The sequence below is a fragment of the Natator depressus genome, chromosome 13, assembly GCF_965152275.1.
Source record: "Natator depressus isolate rNatDep1 chromosome 13, rNatDep2.hap1, whole genome shotgun sequence".
In the NCBI taxonomy this organism is placed as follows: domain Eukaryota; kingdom Metazoa; phylum Chordata; order Testudines; family Cheloniidae; genus Natator; species Natator depressus.
In genome coordinates, this window is record NC_134246.1 from 35,431,896 (window position 1) to 35,444,381 (window position 12,486).

The 12,486-nt window shown below is 52.0% G+C and overlaps 1 protein-coding gene across 1 annotated transcript; it reads right to left on the reverse strand.

Annotated features, from left to right (window-relative positions):
• Nucleotides 1-5,288: 5,288 nt before the first annotated feature.
• Nucleotides 5,289-6,260, reverse strand: LOC141997517 (olfactory receptor 14A16-like). The gene has a single exon (XM_074969893.1). It carries the CDS (start codon nt 6,258-6,260, stop codon nt 5,289-5,291), a length of 972 nt encoding a protein of 323 aa, XP_074825994.1.
• Nucleotides 6,261-12,486: the final 6,226 nt, after the last annotated feature.

The window sequence follows — 12,486 nt, forward strand, 5'->3', positions numbered from 1 at the left end:
TCTATTAGGTATAGCCCATATTCCCTGGACTGTCAGCTCTGCTCTTCACTCTATTCTGCCATCCTTCAGCTTTGTCTTTGAAACAGAAATAAAAATGGATGTAACAGAATGACAGCGTTTGAAATTACGGTATCATTGGACAATATTAGTGCTTCCCACCCTGGTCAATAATGTTCTGCTTTAACTCTTTTTAAAGAAAATTTATGTTTTCAGTTAAACAAATTTTCATGGAAAGCCTTTATCTATCTATCTATCTATCTATCTATCTATCTATCTATCTATCTATCTATCTATCTAAAAGCTGGGTATTTTTTCTTTTGGGGAGGGGGATTTTTTGGTTGGAATTTTTCAGTTTTCAGCAGTTTTTAGCAGAGAACGATTGTTTCTCTGTTGCAAAAATCCCAAAGTTTGGAAATTTGGGGGACTTCTATGAAAAGAGAACATTTTCCAATAAAGAAAAAAAGACAATAGCAAACTTACTGTGTTCGTCTTTGGATAGTTCTTCCCAACTTGCAAAGCATTTGATCCTGCAGTGCTCAAATTATTGGCCATTATCTATCAATATATTTCCATGCACAACAATCTCTTTATCTCTCTCATTAATCCATCACTGCATTATCCAGCACCGATTTTCATGTTCCGTCATTGGATTTCTGAGTTGCTGGGTCTCTCTGCAGTTCCAAGAAGACAGGGTACATTCCACAGATGGGCACTTTCTGCTCCACTCCTGGGGCAGGCTTGGCTGAGAGGTGAAGGATTAAATGGGATCATTGACTGAAGCCCCTCCCCGCTCTACAGCTTGACATGACTACAGCCCAGTAAGCACCTCCTTTGGGGCTAAATAGTTGAATCAGGTCTCCAGCATTGTGAGCCTAGCAATGATCTCACCTGTGAATAAACCACCCTGACAATATACTCTAACTGACCCCACAGAGGGAGAACACAACCCAGCCTGGATCTTACAAAATGGGAACATCTCTGGAAGGGTCTTTGGCTTAAAAGAAGGCAGGGCTGAGGCCCAAAGAGTGTCCCAAGATATTTGCCAAATCAAATATATATTTATAACACAGACATGTGACCTATAATAGCTATGAGCCCAGTGTCACCAGAAACTCAGCTGGCCTGGAATAGCCTGTTCTTTCACTCACACCACATAATTACTTCTAGGAGAACAGAGTTTTTTTCCCCGTATTTCATCAGCAGCTCTTGGGATGCAGCCACCAGAGGAACCCAGAGCTCAGACTGCCCTGAGTGTTTGATGAAGGTCACTTAGAGGTACCCAGAGGCAAACACGAAAAAAGAAGGATCATGTCCTGAGCTGGTGCAAATTAATACAGTTCCATTGATTTCAGAGTAGCTAGGGCTAGTTATGCCGACTGATGGCCTGGCCCTTTGATTTCAATTGTGCTATGGCCGATTTACATCAGCTGACAGTTTGGCCTGTCAGAATTTAGTTTGTTTAGTTGGGATTAGGGGTGTCTTTTGAAAGACCATTTTGTGTGTCGAGGGGGATAGGGCGGGATTGGAGACTGAAGTTCCAACAATTTCTCTTGAGGACCACCACCCTCTCCTCTCCTTCTATGGCCTGGCTAGGGCTCATCATCCATCCAGGAGGTGGACATTGGATGGGAGCTGTTGGATGGTGCTCAGTGTGCCATGTCCTCATGTAGGTGATGGAGCTATGTCACAGAGATGGCCAACAGCAGATGCACCACACATGGCCAGGAATGGGCTAAACAGCCGATAGGCCTGGGTAAAGAGGACTCTGATTGCAACTCTGTTCTGGTTCTAAGTCCTGTGTTTGGACCACGCTCCAGTTAAACCTTCCATAAATTACAGCAAAAGCTGAACAACAACCAGCCACAACTGCTACCTCCTGGCATGGGGCAGGAAACTGAGGATCTCACTGGAGACCTCAGGTCAGTGTCCACCAAGGCTGGTGTCCTGTTGGAGAGTCCAACTCAAGCATTTGGGAAGCAGCTTCTTAGAAATTGCTGCTACACCTAAGGGCAGGTTGTGGGGGGGGGTTGGGTGCTGGTGGGGTGTTGCTCAGCAAACATGCCTGCAGGGCACAGAGCTCTGTCTAACAAGGCTTGTGTTGTGCCCCTAGAGTCCTGTTGACAAAGACCATGTGATCTGCGACACAGTGTCCTGCACTGAGGACCCAGAGCCCTTTCTCTGCACATTGCAGGGATATGAAATCATTTTTCAGCCCCTACTGTTGCTCCATCTTGGAGAAGCTGGCCTTGTTCAGGGCTGAATTTTGGATGCCAGGGCGAGATCCTGCAGCCATTGCTCAGTATTCTGGCAGCAGTCATTGGCAGTGCGGTCTGATCAATGGCTATATGAATGGTCCTAGGGAATGGGCTTAGGGACTGCTGCTCAGGGTCTGGCCAGCCATGCAACTGTCCCAGACTGGTTACCCAACGGCTTCCAATCTCTTGGGACCACTGGCTCCCCAGGCTTCCCGTCTCAGTGTTGGTTCCAAGGAGCCAGTTGGCCTGGGAATCTGGAAGGCCTCAGGTTCCTAGCCAGGACAGTCTGCATGGCAAGGTTACCTCAGAGCCATGGACCCTGGGATTCCAGGCTCCCAGCTCCATGGCATGGAATCTGGAAGCCCTCAGAGCCCTGTCTTGAGCCAGGGTTCTTGGGGCTTCCAGGCTGAAGAGCAGAGAGATCCCATTCAAGCCAGGGACACCCAGCTTTGATCTCTGATCCAGAGATAAAGAGTAGAAGAAAGTCAGGGAGAAGGGAGCCTCCTGCAGGAGATGCAGAGAGGAGACCCAGGACCAGAGAGAACTTTTGAAGAAGCTCTCTAGAGCAGCCAGAGGGGAAACCTTGCTGGAGCGACCTGCACTGCAGAGCAGGAACAGACCCCATCAGAGGGAATAGGGAGCAGAGGAGGGGCATAACAGCCTGGTGAGTTTGGGTCAAGCCAACCCAGAGATTCTAGCTTTGAGACAACTCTTATTCTGTGTTTATAAACCAGTCCCCAGAAGGGGTGAGTAATTCAAATGCCTCAATTGTAGAAGATGGATTAACAGGGGAAGGAGAAATATTCAGGAGGTGACAGGTCTGACACCAGTTTAGACCTAGCCCTAACCCTAATCCAAAAAAGGATGAGTTTTTAACTGTAAATCACCAGTGGAACAACTCACGTGTTTAAAGTTAAGCACTTTCTAAAGGGGTATGCTGAATCAGGGCCTTAGTGCAAAACATTCAGAGGAAGTGAGCGATGGATTAATAATCATGAGTGTTGACAGCAGATTCTCAGCTGGTGTAAATTCCCAAGCTCAACTGATGTCAGCTTTTGTCCCTCATATATGCATTGTATATATCCATGCACAAAGATGGGTATCCTAATACTAATAATAGGCCTGCTTTGTGAGATTCTTTCTTAGCTAGGATGTGACTAGTTTTACAATGGATGATGCATAAAATGCCAGCTCAGTGCATGTGATGACACTTTTCCATTTACACCAATATTATAATGATATGACACCAGGCAAATTACTCATGCTGGTATTTCTTAGAGAGAGAAGGTGTACCTTATGGAGAGCTCATCTCCAGACCTGAAGAAGAGCTCTGTATACGTTTGAAAGCTTGTCTCTCTCCCCTGCAGAACTTGGTCAAATAAACGATATTCACCTACCGTGTCTCTCTAATATTCGGTGACCAGCATGGCTGCAACAACACTGCATACACCAGTGTTTATGTCACTACTGAACTTAGCCTTGTGTCTTTGGGCCAGTATCAAACCAGCAATATTGATGGAGATACTCTGCATTAGCACAGGATTAGATGAGATGGGGAAAACACTGAGGAGTCCTTGTGGCACCTTAGAGACTAACAAATTTATTTGGGCATAAGCTTTCATGGGCTAAAACCCACTTCATCAGATGCATGAGTGAAGAATACAGTAGGCAGTTATAAATATACAGAAGGTATAAATATACAGCCTACTGTATTTTTCACTGCATGCATCTGATGAAGTGAGTTATAGCCCATGAAAGCTTATGCCCAAATAAATCTGTTAGTCACTAAGGTGCCACAAGGAATCCTTGTTGTTTTCGCTGATACAGACTAACATGGCTACCCCTCTGAAACCTGAGCTGAGGAATTTACCCATGCGTCTCTGTTGCACTCACTTTCTCCTGGCCACGATTACCCATTCTTGGATCTTTGTGTGTATTGGCCATTGGCCAAATCCTGATCCATTTGAAGTGAGTGGCTATATCCCAGTTATTTAAAAGGGATCAAAATTGGCCTCATTATCATGTCTGACTGTCTTTAAGAAACGTACACAGAGCTGCAACAAACAAACAAACAAACAAACAAACAAACAAACAAACAAACAAACAAACAAACAAATTCTTTCCTACCATAGCACAAATAACACAGCATTGATTTATTTATTTAGGTTACAATAATAAAAAGATGTCTACCTAAGGCTCTTTGTTCCCTAACACATCATTAATAACACAGTAATACCCCAGCTCTAGTCATATAATTATTTCAATAGGAACTCAACCATGCAGACACTTGTCACAGCTTTATCACTGTAGAAAGAAAATTTGCAGCTCGCGCAGAAAACCCCATCAAAGAGATGACATATGGGCACCCCGAATGGGTAACAAAACATTGACAATGCTGTATCAATTAACACTTACCATATCCCCAGACATTCACACCTTAAAAACAATGGAACAATGAAAGAAATAAACCCACCTACCGATTAGGTAAAAACAAACAAAAACAAACAAAAAAACCCTCAAAATTGGAGACAGAAGCAAAAAACCAACAGCTACTGCACTGATACTGCAATACAATTTTTTACCCCCAAAAAGAAGTGTCAGGGACTCCATGAAGTCCACTAAGGACTTTGATATGGCTACTGACTTTAGCAGATAGCATGGTGATGGGTGACAGTATACAATCCTGTGATAGATAGACAGACAAATAGATTCTGATATTATTCTCACTGGTATAAATTTACAGTAGCTCCACTGACTTGAGTGGTGTTCTCATTTTTGCCCATGCACATTCCCCTTTTTGTATAACGAGATGGCAAACCATGTGTTCATGGAGACAAAAACGTCATCAGTTGATTTATCTGTGAAGAAACACACATGGGTGGTGGAACTGGGAGTGTGGGGAGTGCTGCAGCACCCCCTGGCTTGAAGTAGTTTCTATTCTATGCAGGGTTTACAAAGTTTGGTTCAATGGCTCTCAGCACCCCCACTATAAAATTGTAACAACACCCCTGGATGCACAGAAGGAAATTAAAATCAAAGGAGAAAGATGGACATTTTATTGATCATGAATAACCTCTGACCAATGAGTTTCCTCAGGGAAGCTTTGATCTCCTTGTTCCTCATGCTGTAGATGATGGGATTCATCATAGGAGGCACCACAGAATAGAAAACATCCACCATGAGATCCAGACATGATGTGGAGCTGGAGGTGGGCTTCAGGTAGGTAAAGATGCCAGAGAAAATAAACAAAGAGACGACTGTAATGTGAGGAAAGCAGGTGGAGAAGGCTTTATGCCGGCCCTGCTCAGAAGGGATTCTCAGCACAGTTTTGAAGATCTGAACATATGACATAATTATGAAAACAAAGCAGCTTAAGACTAAGCATGCACTAAAGGCAATAACCCCACTTTCACTGAGGTGTGAGTCAGAGCAGGCGAGCTTGAGTAGCTGGGGGATGTCACAGAAGAACTGATCCACTCTGTTACCTCCACAGAAGGATATGACAAATGTGTTCCCAGTGTGCAGAGCAGAGTAAAGAATACCACTGATCCAGGCACTAGCTGCCATTTGGACACAAGCTCTCCTGTTCATCACTCTCTCATAGTGCAGTGGTTGGCAGATGGCGATGTATCGGTCGTACGCCATGACAGTCAGGATGCCGAGATCAGCTGAACCAAGGAACATGAATAGAAAGACTTGGGCGACACATCCAGAATAAGAAATCACCCTGGTGTTCATGAGGGAATTGGCCATGGGTTTGGGGATGGTGACAGAGATGGAGCCAAGGTCTAGGATGGACAGATTCTCCAGGAAGAAGTACATGGGGGTGTGAAGATGGTGGTCAAAGGCTATGGCTGTGATTATGAGAAGACTCCCCAGCAGGACTGCCAGGTAAATCATTAGAAACACCACAAAGTGCAAAATCTGGAGCTCCCTAACGTCAGAAAACGCCAGGAGAAGGAACTCAGTCACGGTGGTTCGGTTGGACATTTTCTTCCTCAGCATGTTGTGTGATGGCTGTGGAGGGAAGGAGAAGGGCAATGGTTAGGATTAGAGTGACAGAGGAAATTACCCTTATTTCCTTCTGAGTAATACCTCATGATCTGAATGTCAAAGGTGCACAACTCTTGTCACTTCAATTATTAGGAGCAGTGAGTGCCCCACACCTCTGACAATCAGAGCACTGGTGAGACAAGGAGGGTGAGGTAATATCTGTAACTGGACCAACTTCTGTGGGTGAGAGAGACAAGCTTTTGAGCCACACAGACTACCTCACCCATCTTGTCTCTCTAGTAACCTGGGACCAACAGAGCTGCATGCAATCAGACCATAATCCAGGTGTGTTATCCCACTAGTGTCAATTGGTGTAATGCCCTTACAGTCATGGGGCTGCGTCACTTTGCACCATCTGAGGATCTGGCCCAAGTCATCACTTAATCAAATGCATTAAAGACTAGAATAAATTACAACCCAAACTCACAGATCAAGCAAATATGGCCCCTCAACTCTATAAAACAACAGAGGAAAAACTTGGGCACAAAACTAAAGTACTAGAACTCCAAGACAGCCCATTTCCCACATTCTAGGGAAATAGGACAGACTCGCTGAGCACCCTAAATGCCAGAGGTAGCTGGGGCATCCGCTGACTATGAAGCCACAGAATCCAGCCGGGTTTCCACTGAAGTGGTGAGACTGAGCTGCTGCCTGTGCTGCCCTCATCTACTCTGCTGTGTTTAACACAGAGCTGGTGAAGTCTGCCCAGCTGAGCTGGGAAACACGCTCCCAACTGTGGTGTAGATGTGGCCTCAATGTCCTTGGGCAGGGTCCAGACAGACAGGCTACTACTGCCTGATTCAACCAGGACCCTGAGTTTCCAGGTGCTACTATGTCTATTAGGTACAGCCCATATTCCCTGGGCATGAAGGGTGTGGAGCACGAGCGTGTATAGATGTTTCCTTGGAGTGGTTTGGAAGCGTACCGGCTGCAGTTCATGCAGCCAGCTCGCAGTGAAGGGGTGAGGGGGTCGATTGGGTCTGCGGGGCAGGGGTCCAATTAAAAGGTCCGGTGGGCCTGGGGTAGAGGGTGGGTGGGGCATGCCCTCGAGCAGGACCCGGTCGAGGTAAGGTCGAGCAGCGGGCAGCAAAGCGGCCTTCGCCTCCTGAAGTACGCGCCAGGGGGGTGCGAGGTCTGGAGAGCCCCATGCGCTGGGCAAGTGTCAGGGGATCCAGCCAGTCTCCCCAGTCGTAGTCCAGGAGGTCTCCGACTCTCATGACTTCTGCAAGGATCAAGCTCTGGCGCACGGAGCGGGACTCCGCCACCTGCACACGGAGCTGGGGGTTGTGTAGCAGGGGCTCCGCCAGGAGATCTACCCCCTCGGTGGCCGCCACGGACCTGGTTGTTAAAAACAGTTTCCAAGTCCGGAGGAGGTCCTGGTAGAAGACCGGCAGGCCCGAGAGGTCTTGCGGAAGACCTCCCTGACGGAGATAAAAGAGCTGCTGGTCATATTGGAGCCCTCGGATGCGGCGCAGGATGGTGTGCGCCAGTGTGCTCCACGCCGAACTACCTGCACCATAGAGGAGCCTCTGTAGGGCCTGGAGGCGGAAGACACGGACCTGAGTGTGTAGACACTTCAGTCCCTGTCCTTCGTCCTTCAGGGGTAGATGAAGAACCCCTACAGGGGCCCAGTGGTTCCTGACCAAAAGAACCCCAGAATCGATGTCCGGAGGTTGGTCAGGAAACCCGGGGCCGGGACCAGGGTGTTGAGCCGGTACCAGAGCATGGACAGGATTAGTTGATTAAGCACCAGCGCTCTCCCTCAGAGGGAGAGACATCGGAGTAGTCCCGTCCATTTCCGGAGCCACTCTATCACCCCGCCCTCTAAATTTCCCCAGTTTTCCGGTGGAGAGGGATGCGTGGCAGAAAGGTAAATGCCGAGGTAGAGCAGCGGACCTGCGCTCCACCGGATGGTCTGAAGTGTGGGTGGGAGGGAGCTCGACTGCCGCCAGTCTCCTACCGCCAAGCCAGAGCTCTTTACCCAGTTGACCCGGGCGGAGGAAGCTGCCGAATAGATGGCCTGGCAAGCCTCCACCTGCGCCAAGTCGCCGGGGTCCTGGATCACGAGGAGCACGTCATCAGCATACACCAACGGGACCAGCTGCAGCTCCGGCTCCCACAGCACTAACCCTGTCAACCTCCTGCAGAGGAGACAGAGGAAGGGTTCGATCACCAGAGCTTACAGTTGGCCTGAGAGGGGGCACCCCTGCCATACTCCTCGCCCGAAGCTGACCGGTTCGGTCAGGGTCCAGTTGAGCTTAACCAGACACTCTGCGGAAGTGTACAGCACCCGGAGAAAACCCACAAACTGAGGTCTGAAGCCAAATGCCTGCAGAGTGCTCAGGAGGTACCCATGGTCCACCCTATCGAACGCCTTCTCCTGATCTAGGGACAGGAGGGCGAATGACAGACCGTCTCTACGCCCGAGTTCCAAAAGGTCCCGAACCATAAATAGGTTATCAAAGATACTGCGGTACGGGACGGTGTAGGTCTGGTCTGGGTGGATCACGTCCACCAGCACAGACCCTAGCCGCAGCGAGATTGCTTTTGCTACGATTTTGTAGTCCGTGCGGAGGAGCGAGATGGGACACCAATTTCGTAAATCGCGGCGGTCCCCCTTCTTCGGCAATAGGGCGAGCACAGCTCGCCTGCACGAAAGAGGGAGGACCCCACTCTGCAAAGACTCGGCCCAGATGGTGACTAGGTCTGGGCCGAGGACGTCCCAAAACACGCGGTAGAACTCCACCGTCAGCCCGTCCATGCCCGGAGACTTATTAGTGGGCATACGACGAAGGGCTTCCTAGAACTTGGCCAGAGTGAGAGGCAATTCTAGCCGGTCTTGGTCACTCGCGCTGACCGTAGGGAGCTCCTCCCAAAGCACTCTGCAAGCGCTAGGGTTGGTCGGATCCGGGGAGAAAAAACTTGTGTAGAAGGCTCGGGCCCTCCCGCACATCTCCGCCAGTTCCGTGAGGGGGGTGCCGTCTTCTGCCAGGAGGCAGGTGACGTGTTTCTTGGCCCCCCTCATTTTCTCCAGGGCATAGAAGAAGCAGGAGCCGTGATCCATCTCCCGAAGGAGGCGGATGCAGGATCGAACAAAGGCGCCCCGGGCCCGATGGTCCTCGAGGGCCCGGAGCTCCTCCCGCTTCTCCCGGCACGCTCCGCAGAGGAGCGGGTCTTCGGGGCTGGCGGCCAAACGCCTCTCCAGCTCTAAGACCTCCCGTTCCAACAGCTCTATCACCGCATTTCTCCGTCGACTGGAGCCCCGGGTGTAGTCGCGGCAGAAAAGCCAGGCGCGCACCTTCCCCAGGTCCCACCATCGCCGCACTGAGGGAAAGGCACGCCACTGCCCTCACCAGGCCAGCCAGAATTCCCGGAAGGATGTCACAAAACCTTCATCCTCCAACAGGCTGTTGTTAAAATGTCAATAGGCCGGCCCCGGCCTCTCCGCACAGAGGGAGGCTGTCACGGTGGCTAGGTGATGGTCAGAAAATGGGGCCAGCCGAATGCTGGAGGAGTAGGCTCGTGAGAGATGGAAGCGTGATAAATAAATGCGGTCCAACCGGGAGTGGCTCGACGATGGGCTTCCACCCGGACAAAGGTGAACGTGGAAGTGTCATCTGGGTGGTGGTCACGCCAGATGTCCACTAGGGAGTGATGTTTAACTATCTCCCGGAGGGTGTCCGCAGCGGCTGGGCTCTGCTCGGTCCCCGAGCAGTCTCGCTCCTCGAGGGTGGTATTAAAATCCCCTCCCAGGACCAGGCACTCATGAGAATCTAAGGTGCCGAGGAAGGCGGACACATGCTGATAGAATTGCAGCCGCTCTGGGCCCAATGTCGGGGCATAGACGTTAACGAGGTTAACCACGAGCCCCTCTATACGGACCCGGAGATGCAGCAGGCAACCCTGCACGGCCTCGGTTACCCCTAGCACCTCGGGCCATAGGTCGGAGGAGAATAGGGTCATCACTCCAGCCTGCCGAATCGTGGAATGGCTAAAGTAGACCCTGTCCCCCCACTCCAGCCGCCAACTATCTTCAGCGGTCGGATCAGTATGGGTCTCCTGCAGGAAAATCATGGAGTACCCTCCCTCCCGAAGGAAGGAGAGTACCTGGGACCTGCGGAGAGCCATCCTACAACCCCGGGTGTTCAACGTTGCGAGGGTGAGAGATGTCATGGGGAGGGCCGGGGGGGATCCTTACTGGCAGGGACACTCGCATCCCCAAGCGGGCCACGCAACAGTCCTTGACCCATCCCGTAGGTGAGTAACTGGTCACGGAAGACGCGGACCTGCCAGTAGGCCGCGGCTTCCTGCTTCCCTGTCCCTTTACCTTCCCCCATGAGGGCCCTTGTGGCCCGGAGGATTTGAAAAAAATCCCCCCATCGCTGGAGAGCAAGCTGTACCTTGTTGCGGGAGTCACAGACATCCTCTAAAAACTTCCACAGCTCTCCTCGCAGCTCATGGGGGGGGGGGGGGGGTTACGGTTTCCCGGTTGCTCCCCGGCGGGGCCCTTGGTGCAGCCCCGTGGCCCACTAAAACAGGCAAGCAGGGTGCGGACCCCCGAGGGGGTGCCTGATGGGCTGGAGCTTCTAGGCCTGCCTCAAGCCCTGGGGCGATAGGGGGCGATGGAGGGAAAATAGCAGCCCCTAGTGGGTCGGGGCAGGAGAATGCAAAGGCCGCTCCCTGGGGGTCATCAATTGGAAAAGGGAAGGAGACAGCCCCGGGGGCGGCGATAACATCGCAGGAGGTAAACTGGATAGGGGTAGGGGCAGGGGCAGGGGCAGAGGCGACGTTCTGGGTTTCGGGAGGCGAGCAGCTGGATAGTGGTGCCTCCCGATCAGGCTCGAGGGTTAAGGGGGTGGGAAGGGAGCTCTCAGTAATACCAGGTGTGGGCTCCATGGTGGATTTAGCAGCTACAGCATCAGGAGGTGGATTATCTTCTGTTGGGCCCCCGCCCGGGAAGGAAATCAATTGCTCCGCACCAACGGGGGGTGCCCCTGGCGGCTCGTGTCCCGGTCGCTTGGCGCCAGCTGTCACCTGAACAGGCTCGGTGGTTGTCAGCGGGGTGCCATCAGCAGCCGGGTCGATGGAGGAGTCCAGGGGCTCCTCGGAGGTGGGAGCAGAAGCAGCAGTTAGGGGGAGGGAGCATGGGGAAAAGAGGGGTGGAGTGAGGTCGCCCAAATCGAGGTTTGCTGGCAAAAGGTCATCCTCCCCCTGGGCGACCGGGGTCAGATTTAGGGCCTCGAGCTCCTTGAACATGGAGGAGAGGACACTTTTCGTCTCCCCGGGGTTCTCCCCGCTGGCACCCGCCACGAAGGTTGCCTCGGGGTTCACGGGGGCTTCGGGCAGTGTCAGGACAGAAAGGGCTTCCTCGAGGGTCTCGGAGGGGAGGGTCTCCTGTGGAGGGGAGACACTACCTTCCGGTGCTACCACGTCTTTCCCGGCTGACACCGGGGGATGGGACGCACTCGTGGGCAAAGCGGAAGGTTCGGCATTGGTACCCCCCTTCCTGGTCTTCCGGGGGGCCTCCGCCTCGGGTAGATGAGGCGGAGCTCGAGCCTTCCTCTTGCCTCTCTTCCCCTGGGATCTAGGGAAGGTATGCGCCAAGCTCTTCTGCCATGACTACACTCGGGGCACCAGCCGACGGAGAAATGCGGCGATAGAGCAGTTGGAACGGGCGGTCTTAGAGATGGAGAGGCGCCTGGCCGCCAGCCCCGAAGACCCGCTCCTCTGCGGAGCGTGCCGGGAGAAGCAGGAGGAGCTTCGGACCCTTGAGGACCACCGGGCCCGAGGTGCCTTCGTCCGGTCCCGCATCCGCCTCCTTCAGGAGATGGACCGCGGCTCCCGCTTCTTCTATACCCTGGAGAAAACGAGGGGGGCCAAGAAACACGTCATCTGCCTTCTAGCGGAAGACGGCACCCCCCTCACGGATCCGGAGGAGATGTGTGGGAGGGCCCGTGACTTCTACACAAGCCTTTTCTCTCCGGATCCGACCGATCCTGGCACTTGCGGGGTGCTCTGGGAGGAACACCACCAATAAATCTCCGGGCATGGACGGGCTGACTGTGGAGTTTTACCGCGCGTTCTGGGACATCCTCGGCCCAGACCTAGTCACTGTCTGGGCTGAGTCTTTGCAGAGCGGGGTCCTCCCTCTGTCGTGCAGGTGAGCGGTGCTCACCTT

Coding starts and splice junctions, on each gene's coding strand:
- LOC141997517 (XM_074969893.1), bottom strand. CDS start 6,260: ATGCTGAGGAAGAAAATGTCCAACCGAACCACCGTGACTGAGTTCCTT.